Source organism: Dendropsophus ebraccatus, chromosome 5, assembly GCF_027789765.1.
Source record: "Dendropsophus ebraccatus isolate aDenEbr1 chromosome 5, aDenEbr1.pat, whole genome shotgun sequence".
Classification (NCBI taxonomy): domain Eukaryota; kingdom Metazoa; phylum Chordata; class Amphibia; order Anura; family Hylidae; genus Dendropsophus; species Dendropsophus ebraccatus.
In genome coordinates, this window is record NC_091458.1 from 60,762,312 (window position 1) to 60,775,193 (window position 12,882).

Below are 12,882 nucleotides of genomic sequence, written 5' to 3' on the forward strand. Positions count from 1 at the left end.
TGCATCTGCTGCTCAGTGCCTGCGCTTTTTCCACTTACAATAAATTCCAGTGCGGATTCTACTACAGATACACAAAGGAGGAGATAATATGTTTTAAAGACTTTTTGTTGCCAATAGTAACTAGTCACAGCTCAACTTCAATTTTTCAAGCTTACAATAAAAAAAAATTAAAGCTGGACTGGTTGCTATTGGCAACAAATAAAGTTTTGGATCTTCTCCCCTATTGTGTGAACTCACCCTGTCCCCATCACCTTTTACCACTTTTTTTAAGTATTAACCCATGATAAGAGCTTTATCCTAAACTATTCATACACAAGGCCATTTTGATGAGCTAATGTAGCTTTTATTTTTATTACAGGAATGTTTCCTTGTCGCCCACACTGATTACAACCGACTGCCAGCCTCAAAGATGGCCGCCCGGGGACTACAGCCTCGCTATAGGTCACGTGGTGAGGCTGACGTCACCTGTGCGCCCAGCAGGGAAGTGAATGCGGGCAGCACGTTGTCAGTGTGTGGGAGACTGAGCGACGGCTATAGGCAGCGCTATGTCCGAGACACAGGTGCAGCCATGCTCCACGGCCACAGAGCCCGGGCAGACCGTGTCCCTGCCCCAGAAACGCTATTACCGCCAGAGAGCGCACTCCAACCCCATGGCTGATCACACCTTCCAGTAGTAAGTTCACTGCAGGGAATAAACTTTGGGGGAGATTTATCAAACAAGATGTAAAGTGAAACTGGCGCAGTCAATCAGATTCCACTTTTTATTCCTCACAGACTCTTTGGAAAATGAAAGGTGGAATCTGATTGGTTGCCAGGGGCAACTGAGCCAGTTTCACTTTACACCATGTTTGATAAATCTCCCCCTATATGTATACATGTCTGTGTGTAGCCCTGTAGATCTGTATCGTGCACACAGTATATACATGTCTGTGTGTAGCCCTGTAGATCTGTATCGTGCACACAGTATATACATGTCTGTGTGTAGCCCTGTAGATCTGTATCGTGCACACAGTATATACATGTCTGTGTGTAGCCCTGTAGATCTGTATCGTGCACACAGTATATACATGTCTGTGTGTAGCCCTGTAGATCTGTATCGTGCACACAGTATATACATGTCTGTGTGTAGCCCTGTAGATCTGTATCGTGCACACAGTATATACATGTCTGTGTGTAGCCCTGTAGATCTGTATCGTGCACACAGTATATACATGTCTGTGTGTAGCCCTGTAGATCTGTATCGTGCACACAGTATATACATGTCTGTGTGTAGCCCTGTAGATCTGTATCGTGCACACAGTATATACATGTCTGTGTGTAGCCCTGTAGATCTGTATCGTGCACACAGTATATACATGTCTGTGTGTAGCCCTGTAGATCTGTATCGTGCACACAGTATATACATGTCTGTGTGTAGCCCTGTAGATCTGTATCGTGCACACAGTATATACATGTCTGTGTGTAGCCCTGTAGATCTGTATCGTGCACACAGTATATACATGTCTGTGTGTAGCCCTGTAGATCTGTATCGTGCACACAGTATATACATGTCTGTGTGTAGCCCTGTAGATCTGTATCGTGCACACAGTATATACATGTCTGTGTGTAGCCCTGTAGATCTGTATCGTGCACACAGTATATACATGTCTGTGTGTAGCCCTGTAGATCTGTATCGTGCACACAGTATATACATGTCTGTGTGTAGCCCTGTAGATCTGTATCGTGCACACAGTATATACATGTCTGTGTGTAGCCCTGTAGATCTGTATCGTGCACACAGTATATACATGTCTGTGTGTAGCCCTGTAGATCTGTATCGTGCACACAGTATATACATGTCTGTGTGTAGCCCTGTAGATCTGTATCGTGCACACAGTATATACATGTCTGTGTGTAGCCCTGTAGATCTGTATCGTGCACACAGTATATACATGTCTGTGTGTAGCCCTGTAGATCTGTATCGTGCACACAGTATATACATGTCTGTGTGTAGCCCTGTAGATCTGTATCGTGCACACAGTATATACATGTCTGTGTGTAGCCCTGTAGATCTGTATCGTGCACACAGTATATACATGTCTGTGTGTAGCCCTGTAGATCTGTATCGTGCACACAGTATATACATGTCTGTGTGTAGCCCTGTAGATCTGTATCGTGCACACAGTATATACATGTCTGTGTGTAGCCCTGTAGATCTGTATCGTGCACACAGTATATACATGTCTGTGTGTAGCCCTGTAGATCTGTATCGTGCACACAGTATATACATGTCTGTGTGTAGCCCTGTAGATCTGTATCGTGCACACAGTATATACATGTCTGTGTGTAGCCCTGTAGATCTGTATCGTGCACACAGTATATACATGTCTGTGTGTAGCCCTGTAGATCTGTATCGTGCACACAGTATATACATGTCTGTGTGTAGCCCTGTAGATCTGTATCGTGCACACAGTATATACATGTCTGTGTGTAGCCCTGTAGATCTGTATCGTGCACACAGTATATACATGTCTGTGTGTAGCCCTGTAGATCTGTATCGTGCACACAGTATATACATGTCTGTGTGTAGCCCTGTAGATCTGTATCGTGCACACAGTATATACATGTCTGTGTGTAGCCCTGTAGATCTGTATCGTGCACACAGTATATACATGTCTGTGTGTAGCCCTGTAGATCTGTATCGTGCACACAGTATATACATGTCTGTGTGTAGCCCTGTAGATCTGTATCGTGCACACAGTATATACATGTCTGTGTGTAGCCCTGTAGATCTGTATCGTGCACACAGTATATACATGTCTGTGTGTAGCCCTGTAGATCTGTATCGTGCACACAGTATATACATGTCTGTGTGTAGCCCTGTAGATCTGTATCGTGCACACAGTATATACATGTCTGTGTGTAGCCCTGTAGATCTGTATCGTGCACACAGTATATACATGTCTGTGTGTAGCCCTGTAGATCTGTATCGTGCACACAGTATATACATGTCTGTGTGTAGCCCTGTAGATCTGTATCGTGCACATTGTTACGAATTCTCTTTTTACCTTACTTTACAGCCCCATCAGACCAGACAAAATGGATTGGGCGCAATATTATCCTGAATATTTTAAGCCTTTATCGTCAGATAGTTGTCATGATGACATAAAGGATGTGACTGAGGACAAGAAGCCAGAACATGAAGTTGAATTTGCGGACATTGGCTGTGGATATGGTGGTTTGCTGGGTACAGATATAATTTAGTTACTTATACCGTTATGTGAAATAGTATCTGGCTGTTGTTTCTGCCACATGTAATATTGCTACTTCATTCCTCCCTGTCGAATGTTTACTGTACAGCAGCAACCACCTGTATACCTGTGTCATCACTGCAGCACTGTACAGCAGCAACCACCTTTATAACTGTATTATCACTGCAGCACTGTACAGCAACCACCTTTATACCTGTATTATCACTGCAGCACTGTACAGCAGCAACCACCTGTGTCATCGCTGTAGCACTGTGCAGCAGCAATCATTCAGCAAGCATTAGACCCCTGGTGCCAGTGATCTGCTGCAGCAGTGACATGTCTGTACACCAGTGTCATCCCTGCAGCACTGTACAGCATTAGACCCCTGGGGCCAATGATCGGCTACACTCATGACATGTCTGTATACCAGTGTCATCACTGCAGTACTGTACAGCATTGAACCCCTGGGGCCAGTGATCTGCTGCAGCAGTGACATGTCTGTATACCTGTGTCATCACTGCAGCACTGTACAGCATTTTTATTTTCCCCCAAAATATTGCTCATGATAAATCAATTAGACATAGGTGTAAAGATCTCTTCTTGAAACATATCCTAAAAATAACTTCTTTGGATACACTGTAAAGCTCCTATTAGCAAAAGGAATTTGTGAGCTTTGTGCGAAGTGTGATGTTTCCAAAGCGAGTCCTGTCACTGCCCGGCCATCGCTGATAGCAGTGGTTGGGACCCTAACAACCACTGTCAACTTGACAGCAAGAGAAGGGGGCCAAACTTAAGGGGAAACTATGAGCTGGTTTGATAAATCTAACCTGCTGATAGCTCTCTATTGCGCACAGGCAGTTTTAATGTAATCCTGTGTCCAATAAGGCCGTTTGGAGCGCTGCCCCGTCTGGCCCTTCCCACCCCTTGTAATAATTATCGCTAGAGCAGGCCGGGTCGCCACTCTGGGGGCAAAGCAGTGCTCCAAATGGCCTTACGGGACACAGGATTACATTATAACTGGACAGGAACAACACCAGGGATAAAGGTAAGAGATATACCTTCAACTTCAGAGCCCCCTGCGCAATAGGGGGCTATAAGCAGGTTGGGTTTTTCTAACCTGCTGATAGTTCCCTAGTTCCCCTTTAAAAAGAAAGCAATTTTGCTAATGCATTTGCAAAATTGCATTTTTTTTTTTTTTTTTTTTGCAATTTTTTTTATCACAACAAAAGTTTAGGTCATGGGAATTTTTAAAGTGAGCTTTGTAAGTGGTGTCTGCCTGTCTGTTTTTATTTTGTGTACATTAGTAACTGGTGGGTCTGTCTCTCTTCATCTGATTTGCAGTTGCGTTGTCCCCTATGTTTCCAAATACACTAATGCTTGGACTGGAAATACGTGTCAAAGTATCAGACTATGTGCAAGACAGGATAAAGTCCTTACGAGCATCCCATCCTGGCCAGTACCAGAACATTGCCTGTATCAGGAGTAATGCCATGAAATACCTCCCCAATTTCTTCAAGAAAGCACAGGTAGTGTCTACATCCTAACCTCTTAAAGGGAAACTAACAGCAGGTTAGAAGCCTCTTACTTGCTGTTATATCCCTATAGCGCATGGGGTACTGAGGATGGCTTAGTGCACTGGGGGTGAAACTGGCACCCTTGGTGCACTGATCTGGCCTCCCCCCCTTTTATTATTCGGGCACCTCTCCATAGTGACGACACTCTACTGCAGAGTGCCAGATGAATATTCATTAGGAGGGTGGGCCGGGTTGGTGCAGTGAAGGGCGCTAGTCCTGCCTGCAGTGCACCAAACTACCTCCTTTGCCAAGTGAATTACGGCACCTCGTGCTATAGGAAAATAACAGCAGGTTACATGCAGGTTACAGGTTACAGGTTGATGCAACTAATCTTCATAAAATTCCAGGTAACTTTGTAAATGAATTGCAGTAATTTAAATCATCTTGATTTACAGTATAGGGAGAATTTATTCTATATTCATACTAGTTTTCTGGCATAGAAGCATTACTCAATTTAGGACTTTTCTGACTTTTGTCCAGTGTTCTCTATAATTATTGATAAATCCCCCCCCATTGTGTTATAGTGCACAACTGTTATTACAATTCACTGACTTCTGGCCTGAAAACTTCCAGGATTTCTTAATAGTTTACAGTATATTCAGTAAGTGTGGTCAAACTGTGTTTATAGTAAAATTGTAATAAAACCTGGAATCTGACTGCACCGTGTGACTAGCCCCTTATTGTCTGCAGTGCTTTCGCTCATCATTTGCATTTTATGGGGTGTAATCTTTTCCCTTTATGCTATTCTGTAATTTGATGCCAGATAAAATTTCCTGCTTATGTTTATGGGATTAAGTAGTCTCTTAAGTAAGGTTCTCGACTGTTACCAGTATCGGCCAGCAGAACAGTAATGTCTTTAATGTATTTGTATGTAATTTGTCTTTCAGCTTAGCAAGATGTTCTTCCTATTTCCGGACCCTCACTTTAAGAAAACAAAACATAAATGGAGGATCATCAGTTCCACACTTTTAGCAGAATATGCTTATGTGTTACGTGTTGGGGTAAGTCTTACACATAAGAAAAGGGGCTATGTTTACAACCAATGCCGCACAGGTCACTGACTAAGGGTATATTCACATCTTGCTGCGAGTCCAGCAGGTCCTGGCAGTTCCCACACACTGAACGACCGCAGCGAGTATGTAATTCAACCGCCCTTAACCCCTTCTGCTCCCGCCCGGCTCCCCCGCTGTAAGCATACATTACCTCTCCTCGCTGCACGGGTCTGTCGTCCTGCTCTCCCGTCCGGCCAATCAGTGTGTTGCCCAGCCGCAGCCACTGATTGGCCGGACGGAAGAGCAGGACGCCGGACCCGTGCAGCGAGGAGAGGTAATGTATGCTTACAGCGGGGGAGCCGGACGGGAGCAGAAGGGGTTAAGGGCGGTAGAATTACATACTTGCTGCGGTCGTTCAGACCGCAGCGAGTATATAGTGTGTGGAAACTGCCAGGACCTGCCGGACTCGCAGCGAGAATCTCGCTGCAAGTCCGTTTGTGTGAATATACCCTTTGGGTATGTTCACACAGGGCAGATATGATGTAGATTCAAGTGTGGAAAATATACACATTACATAATACATCATATTGCTGTAGCAGTAAAGTGGATGGAATTTTTAGAAAACCTGCCCACAAGCGGCCTAAAAAAAACCTTCACAAAATCTATATATAAAGTGACCTGTGGCATGGATTTTAAATCCTCACCATGTCTGCTTATTCGTGAAAGTGCTTCAGATATAGATATCTTACCCAGTGACCTCAAAGGATGAGGTAAAATCCTTAAAGGGGTGATGTCACAAAGAAAACTAGGTCTATACTGATACATTATGTAAAATGAAACATATTTACAATGTGCAAGCATTTTTTTTTTTTTAGTATGCATTGTTTAAGAGCTATCACCTCACATGCAAGCAAGGGGGATTGTGGGAAAGTGTCTGAACTGTTGCATGGCAGTAGCTGGGTCACAGTTCAAAGAAGGAATCGGATGCATTGTGATGTAAGTTTCTTTTCTAAAACCAGCACATTAGTTCTCCTGTACACCTATGTATGTGGTACACATCTGATTTTTTTTTTTTCCTTTTTTGCGGCACAACCTCTTTATGGCTGCTGTCACACATGGAAGATTTTGAGCCAAAGCCAAAAGTGGATCTTGCAGGAAGCAGAAGAACCAGAAAATGTCTGTGTCTGACTGTAGCCTAAAGAAATGAACAATTGCTGGTCATTTCATAGCTAAACTGAGCGGTAGTAACCCACTCCACATGAGCAGGGGTGCATGGTATCTGTAGACTTTCATGTATCCAGCTGTGCTTCTAGAATGTTACAAAATGCTTTTATTCTCTAGTGCAAAGTGTCAGAGAAGCTTTCCCAATCTTCTGATCTGCTGCAAGCCTCCTCATTCATCTCCGATATCTGACCCTGCTAGGGGCTCAGCTTGTTGTTATCAGCCAGGTATAGGAGGGATAGTTAGGAGGCATTGCAGCTTGCAGCTGATCAGGAGCTTGAGAAAGCTTCTCTGACACTTTGCATTAAAAAATACAAGCATTCTTCTACATTCTGGGAGCACAACTGGGTATATGAAAGGTACCATTTGTCTCCTTGACTTGGGCTGGGAGATTAATCTAATTCAATTTATTGACCCAGTGACTGACACACGATTTAAATCCGCCTCTCACACAGGAGCGAGGAGTGCAGCCTTTACTGTATTTAAAGAAACTGTGTACCAGGGCTGTTAACTTTTAGGGGAGGGGGCTCACATGTCTCTGCACTGACTAGGAAGTACAGCCTGTGCGGATAACGCAGCAGCCGCCCCCCATACAGCCTGTTGAATTGTGTACTGGACATACCATAAATCAGTCAGCTATATGTGGGGGCAGCTTCGGCATTATCTGTAACACAGGCTGTGCTTCCCTATCAGTGTGGTGACCAGTGACCTCTGCATGGCCTGTGTGCATCCTCCCTTCTCACACAGTGTCCAGGATCCTGATCTCTCCTACCTATCTCCTATATGTCTATTTATCTAGCAATCAAAATGTCTTGCAGCACTCCAGTATAGTACTGAATATCAAATTGTCTTTATTCCTTAGATTGGCCTCAAATACAATCTAATCTGTAGAAAGATCTACAAGTTGATCTTCACTTCTATACTGGAGTGCTGCAAGACTACTTGATTGCTTTTACTGTATAGACTTTAAGGCGGAGATTTATCAAACATGGTGTAAAGTGAAACTGTCTCAGTTGCCCCTAGCAACCAGCAACCAATCAGATTCCACCTTTCATTTTCCAAAGTCTGAGGAATGAAAGGTGGAATCTGATTGGTTGCTAGGGGCAACTGAGCCAGTTTCACTTTACACCAGTTTGATAAATCTCTCCCTTTGAGTCTAATCTCCACTTGCTGGCACACACCTTGCTGACAGCAGTGCACCTTTGTTGTGGATGTTGTCTATCAAGCTATCGGTCTCCTATCTATCCTGCAAAAATCATCTAAATTAGAAGAAAAAAGAAGATTTTATTTTTAGGCCATATTGCCCAGCACTACCTTGACCTATCAGACATCTAACAGTTTCAGCAGTTTGAAACATGAACTGCAGCTGACAAGTTCAGTGTTATTTAATGAAAACTTTTGACTTATCAAAAGTTTTCACCAGTGGTGGTCTTGGCAGTAGAATGAATAGGGAGCAGTACTCGGCCAAATACCTCCCACTGTCTCCCACTGTAGGCTATGGGTTCCATAGACTTTCCATTGAATCTGTCTACTGTATGGACAGAAGCAGAGTGCTTCTCCCTGCTCAGTCTAGTGATTGGCACCCATTTAAAACTGTTGCCATGTCTGTTTGAAATGTCTGAGGTTCTGGAACTGGAACATCTGCTAATCTGTAGTTGAACAGGAAATGACTACCGATTTAAGCTTGATTTATGTTTATAAAGGGTGGATACGTGGCTGTTTTCCTTTTCCACAGTGGAACGGTGCAACCTTTTCACTTGAGATGAGCAAATTTGTAGTTATAACAAAGGGAATGGCTTTATCTGTACAATCTGCTCATCAGCCTGCTGCCTTCTAACTTACTGCAGAAGGCAGCAGGCTGATGAGCAGATTGCAGAGATAAAGCCATTTGCTTTGTTATTACTGTTAATTCTCTCATCTCTATTTTTCATGTCAAAAACCGCAGGGGAAAATCTGCACCAAAATCTGTGCAAATTGGTATGGATTTTGATGCAGACATTCTGCAGCATAAGCACACAAATGCTCAGTAACATAAGCACCATTTCTTAAAGTGGGGGGGAATAATGGTAAGCCTATCCCTAGGAAAGGCCTTCAATCACTGATCAGCAGGGTGATGACACCTATGTTGATCAGCTGCAGTAAGCAGGCACTACGCGGTGAAGGGAGCTAACAGCTTTTAGCCCTATTCACCACATAGATCAGGCTGTGGCAGGCCTGCTGAACAGCTGGTGTCTGCGTCCCACCAGTCAGCAGTTAATGGTCTGACATGAGTATAGGCCATCAATCATTTTTGTTTGGAAAATCCCTTATATGTTTTAATGTGTACTCCTTCCCTGTTCAGTTGCATCAGAACAGGGAAGGACTAAGGTTATGCCCTAACTCCAGTAGGTTTTGCAGGGGGTTTTATTCTTCAGAACTGTATGCTGACTGAGGCATGACATTACAGTTTTTCTGTACACTAAATAGTGGCCTTTTCTATTTGCTTGGCTGCCTTCTATTTTTACTAGCACTTCTCCCTTTAAAAGTCCTCATTTCAATGAATTTGAGAGAAAAACAAAAAGTCATACTTTCAGTATCTTAGGAAAATCAGCAGTGTTTGGGGACTTTCTGCTCCCGATGATCATTTGCTGGGTATGACTCTGATGTGGTAACATGTGGCTGGGGTTCTGCTTATTACAGACATGACTGCATCCAGTAACTAGACGCTGTATCACATGTTCAGGTAGAATAAAGGAAATGCTTTATGTGACGTGTATTTGACATGAGTCATAATGTTGTCCTGGTTGGGTGTGTGTTACAGGGGCTGGTGTATACAATTACAGATGTGGAAGAAGTTCACGAGTGGATGGTGACGCACTTCACAGAACATCCTCTTTTTGAGAGGGTTTCAGAAGAACAACTAGTAAGAACATCCTATAATGTTTTATAATGCACTTCTATCATTCAGACATACCACTTGTGTTCCACTACCTACTACTACTTCTAAATAATCTACTGGTTAGCTTCTCTTTAGCAGGGAGGTTTTGTTAGTCCTTATAGGTTCTGTTGATATCTCCCTACTACAGCTCTATGGCAAATAACTAATGATCCATACTTATACCCCATACTTACTACTGTGCAACCTTTTATTCTCGTTCTGCTGGCTTCTGATGAGTAGGGAGCAGGAGCTAGCAAAATCCCTGAAAACACATGGTCATCTTGGGCCCTGGATGGGATTGTCATTCAGCATACAGAGCAGGGCGGCGCAGCCTAGGGGAGGGGCATATGATATCCGCACTATAGGAAAGAACCATGAGTAAGTGTAGTGCGTACACTTACTAAAAGTACACCTTTAAGAGTGTCATCAGAAAATGACTTGTTGGCTTTTTATATTAAACATGTTTTTAGTGTTTTTATTATTATTTTTATTTTATTATAACTTTCTATTTTACTATCTATGTTTATAAAATAATTGTGCAGTCTTGCAATTAAGGTATAAGGTGTATGGAGCTGTCATGACTGACCACTGTCAGATGGGTTGGGTGTGATGGAAAATTACTGCCTGACCCCCTATGGTCTTGAAGAAATGAACCACAGCCAGAGCAGTCTGGCTGTGGCTTATCCCTCCTCTCTCTATAGAGAACACCGGAAACATGGCTGTGGCAAACAATCATGAGGCAGGGGGAGATTACAGTTTGTCCGACAGCTATTGAAGGTGTATGGCCACCTCTACACGTCCTGTTCCATACAGATCTCCCAGCTTCTCTTTCTATATAAAGCTGGGTATATAAATAATACAGGTACACACAATAATTGTTGCTGACAAATATTATGGCTATGTTTCCACACAGTTTTTTTTCCTCAGTATTTTGCAACCAAAACCAGGAGTGGATTAAAAAAACAGGCTATGTTCACACACTGTTGAAATTGAGTGGATGGCCGCCATTTTATGGCAAATAATTGCCTGTTATTGTAAAATAACGGCCATTGTGTTAACATAGCCTTTCTGTGTATTCAGTCCACTCCTGGTTATGTTTGCAAAATACTGAGTGGAAACATACACTCACCGGCCACTTTATTAGGTACACCATGCTAGTAACGGGTTGGACCCCCTTTTGCCTTCAGAACTGCCTCAATTCTTCGTGGCATAGATTCAACAAGGTGCTGGAAGCATTCCTCAGAGATTTTGGTCCATATTGACATGATGGCATCACACAGTTGCCGCAGATTTGTGGGCTGCACATCCATGATGCGAATCTCCCGTTCCACCACATCCCAAAGATGCTCTATTGGATTAAGATCTGGTGACTGTGGGACCATTTGAGTACAGTGAACTCATTGTCATGCTCAAGCAGAAATCGAGACTCATCAGACCAGGCAACGTTTTTCCAATCTTCTACTGTCCAATTTCGATGAGCTTGTGCAAATTGTAGCCTCAGTTTCCTGTTCTTAGCTGAAAGGAGTGGCACCTGGTGTGGTCTTCTGCTGCTGTAGCCCATCTGCCTCAAAGTTGGACGTACTGTGCGTTCAGAGATGCTCTTCTGCCTACCTTGGTTGTAACGGTTGGCTATTTGAGTCACTGTTGCCTTTCTATCAGCTCGAACCAGTCTGCCCATTCTCCTCTGACCTCTGGCATCAACAAGGCATTTCCGCCCACAGAACTGCCGCTCACTGGATGTTTTTTTCTTTTTCGGACCATTCTCTGTAAACCCTAGAGATGGTTGTGCGTGAAAATCCCAGTAGATCAGCAGTTTCTGAAACACTCAGACCAGCCCTTCTGGCACCAACAACCATGCCACGTTCAAAGGCACTCAAATCACCTTTCTTTCCCATACTGATGCTCTGTTTGAACTGCAGGAGATTGTCTTGACCATGTCTACATGCCTAAATGCACTGAGTTGCCGCCATGTGATTGGCTGATTAGAAATTAAGTGGTAACGTGCAGTTGGACAGGTGTACCTAATAAAGTGGCCGGTGAGTGTAGTCTAGAAATGTGAGAATATGCCCCAGTACCCGTCTCTATTCAGGTAACAGCCTTTGTCAATCTAATTCTACTTCAGGTAGTCTTACAGACATGTAAACCTTCTGCTTATGTCATGTTTGCAGGCAGATGATGTCATCATTGATAAACTGGGCACATCTACTGAAGAAGGAAAGAAAGTTCAACGAAACAAGGGCCAAAACTACTTGGCTGTATTTCGTCGTGTGGAGAACAGCACTTTCAGAAGTCAGGATTCGTAGCTGTAGCATGATAATAGTTGATTATTCATTTGCGGAAATAAGGCTAATTTAAAATCTGGGCTGGCCTGCGACTTTTCCTTACTGAGGATTTTGCAGAAAATTGTATTTTTATTTTTATTTATTTTTTAAACCATTTTCTATTGAGTGATTCCCCCAATATTGAAGAGGCAATTAAAGTGTATATTATACAATCAATTTGTAGTGAGTTATCAAAATATTTATATATTTTTTTTTACCCACAAACAGCATTCCTTATACAGACAGATATTATAGGCAGAGTTATTGTGTTTACTTTATATACAGTGGGTGTAAGTTTTGCTAGTGGGGAATTATGTAACTTGTAGAAATAAAAAGAAAAAAAGTAATTTTTCTTATTGCACCAAACGTGTCACAGTTTCTCCATAAACCAGGTGTGTCACAGTTTTTCCTTTTAAACCAGGTGTAAAAATGTTAGTTGCTCTGATGGAGTGGAAAAAGTCCTTGCTTTTTCTATTATTAGGAGTCCACTGGACGGCATCACTCAATGATGGGAGAAAGAACTTGGTGTGTCTTTATAAAACACAGTTGAAGCGGCCAGCAATCCCACCACTTTTTGATACCACATCATAAGTTGTTGAGGGGGTCTCTGGCGGTGAAGATGCGTTG

The 12,882-nt window shown here is 43.0% G+C and overlaps 1 protein-coding gene across 1 annotated transcript; it reads left to right on the forward strand.

Annotated features, from left to right (window-relative positions):
- Window positions 1-448: 448 nt before the first annotated feature.
- Window positions 449-12,432, forward strand: METTL1 (methyltransferase 1, tRNA methylguanosine). Its single transcript, XM_069972253.1, has 6 exons — window positions 449-673; window positions 3,060-3,226; window positions 4,572-4,756; window positions 5,692-5,805; window positions 9,818-9,919; window positions 12,103-12,432. Exons 1-6 carry the CDS (start codon window positions 546-548, stop codon window positions 12,235-12,237), a joined length of 831 nt encoding a protein of 276 aa, XP_069828354.1. The 5' UTR covers window positions 449-545; the 3' UTR covers window positions 12,238-12,432.
- The last annotated feature ends 450 nt before the right edge of the window (window positions 12,433-12,882 follow it).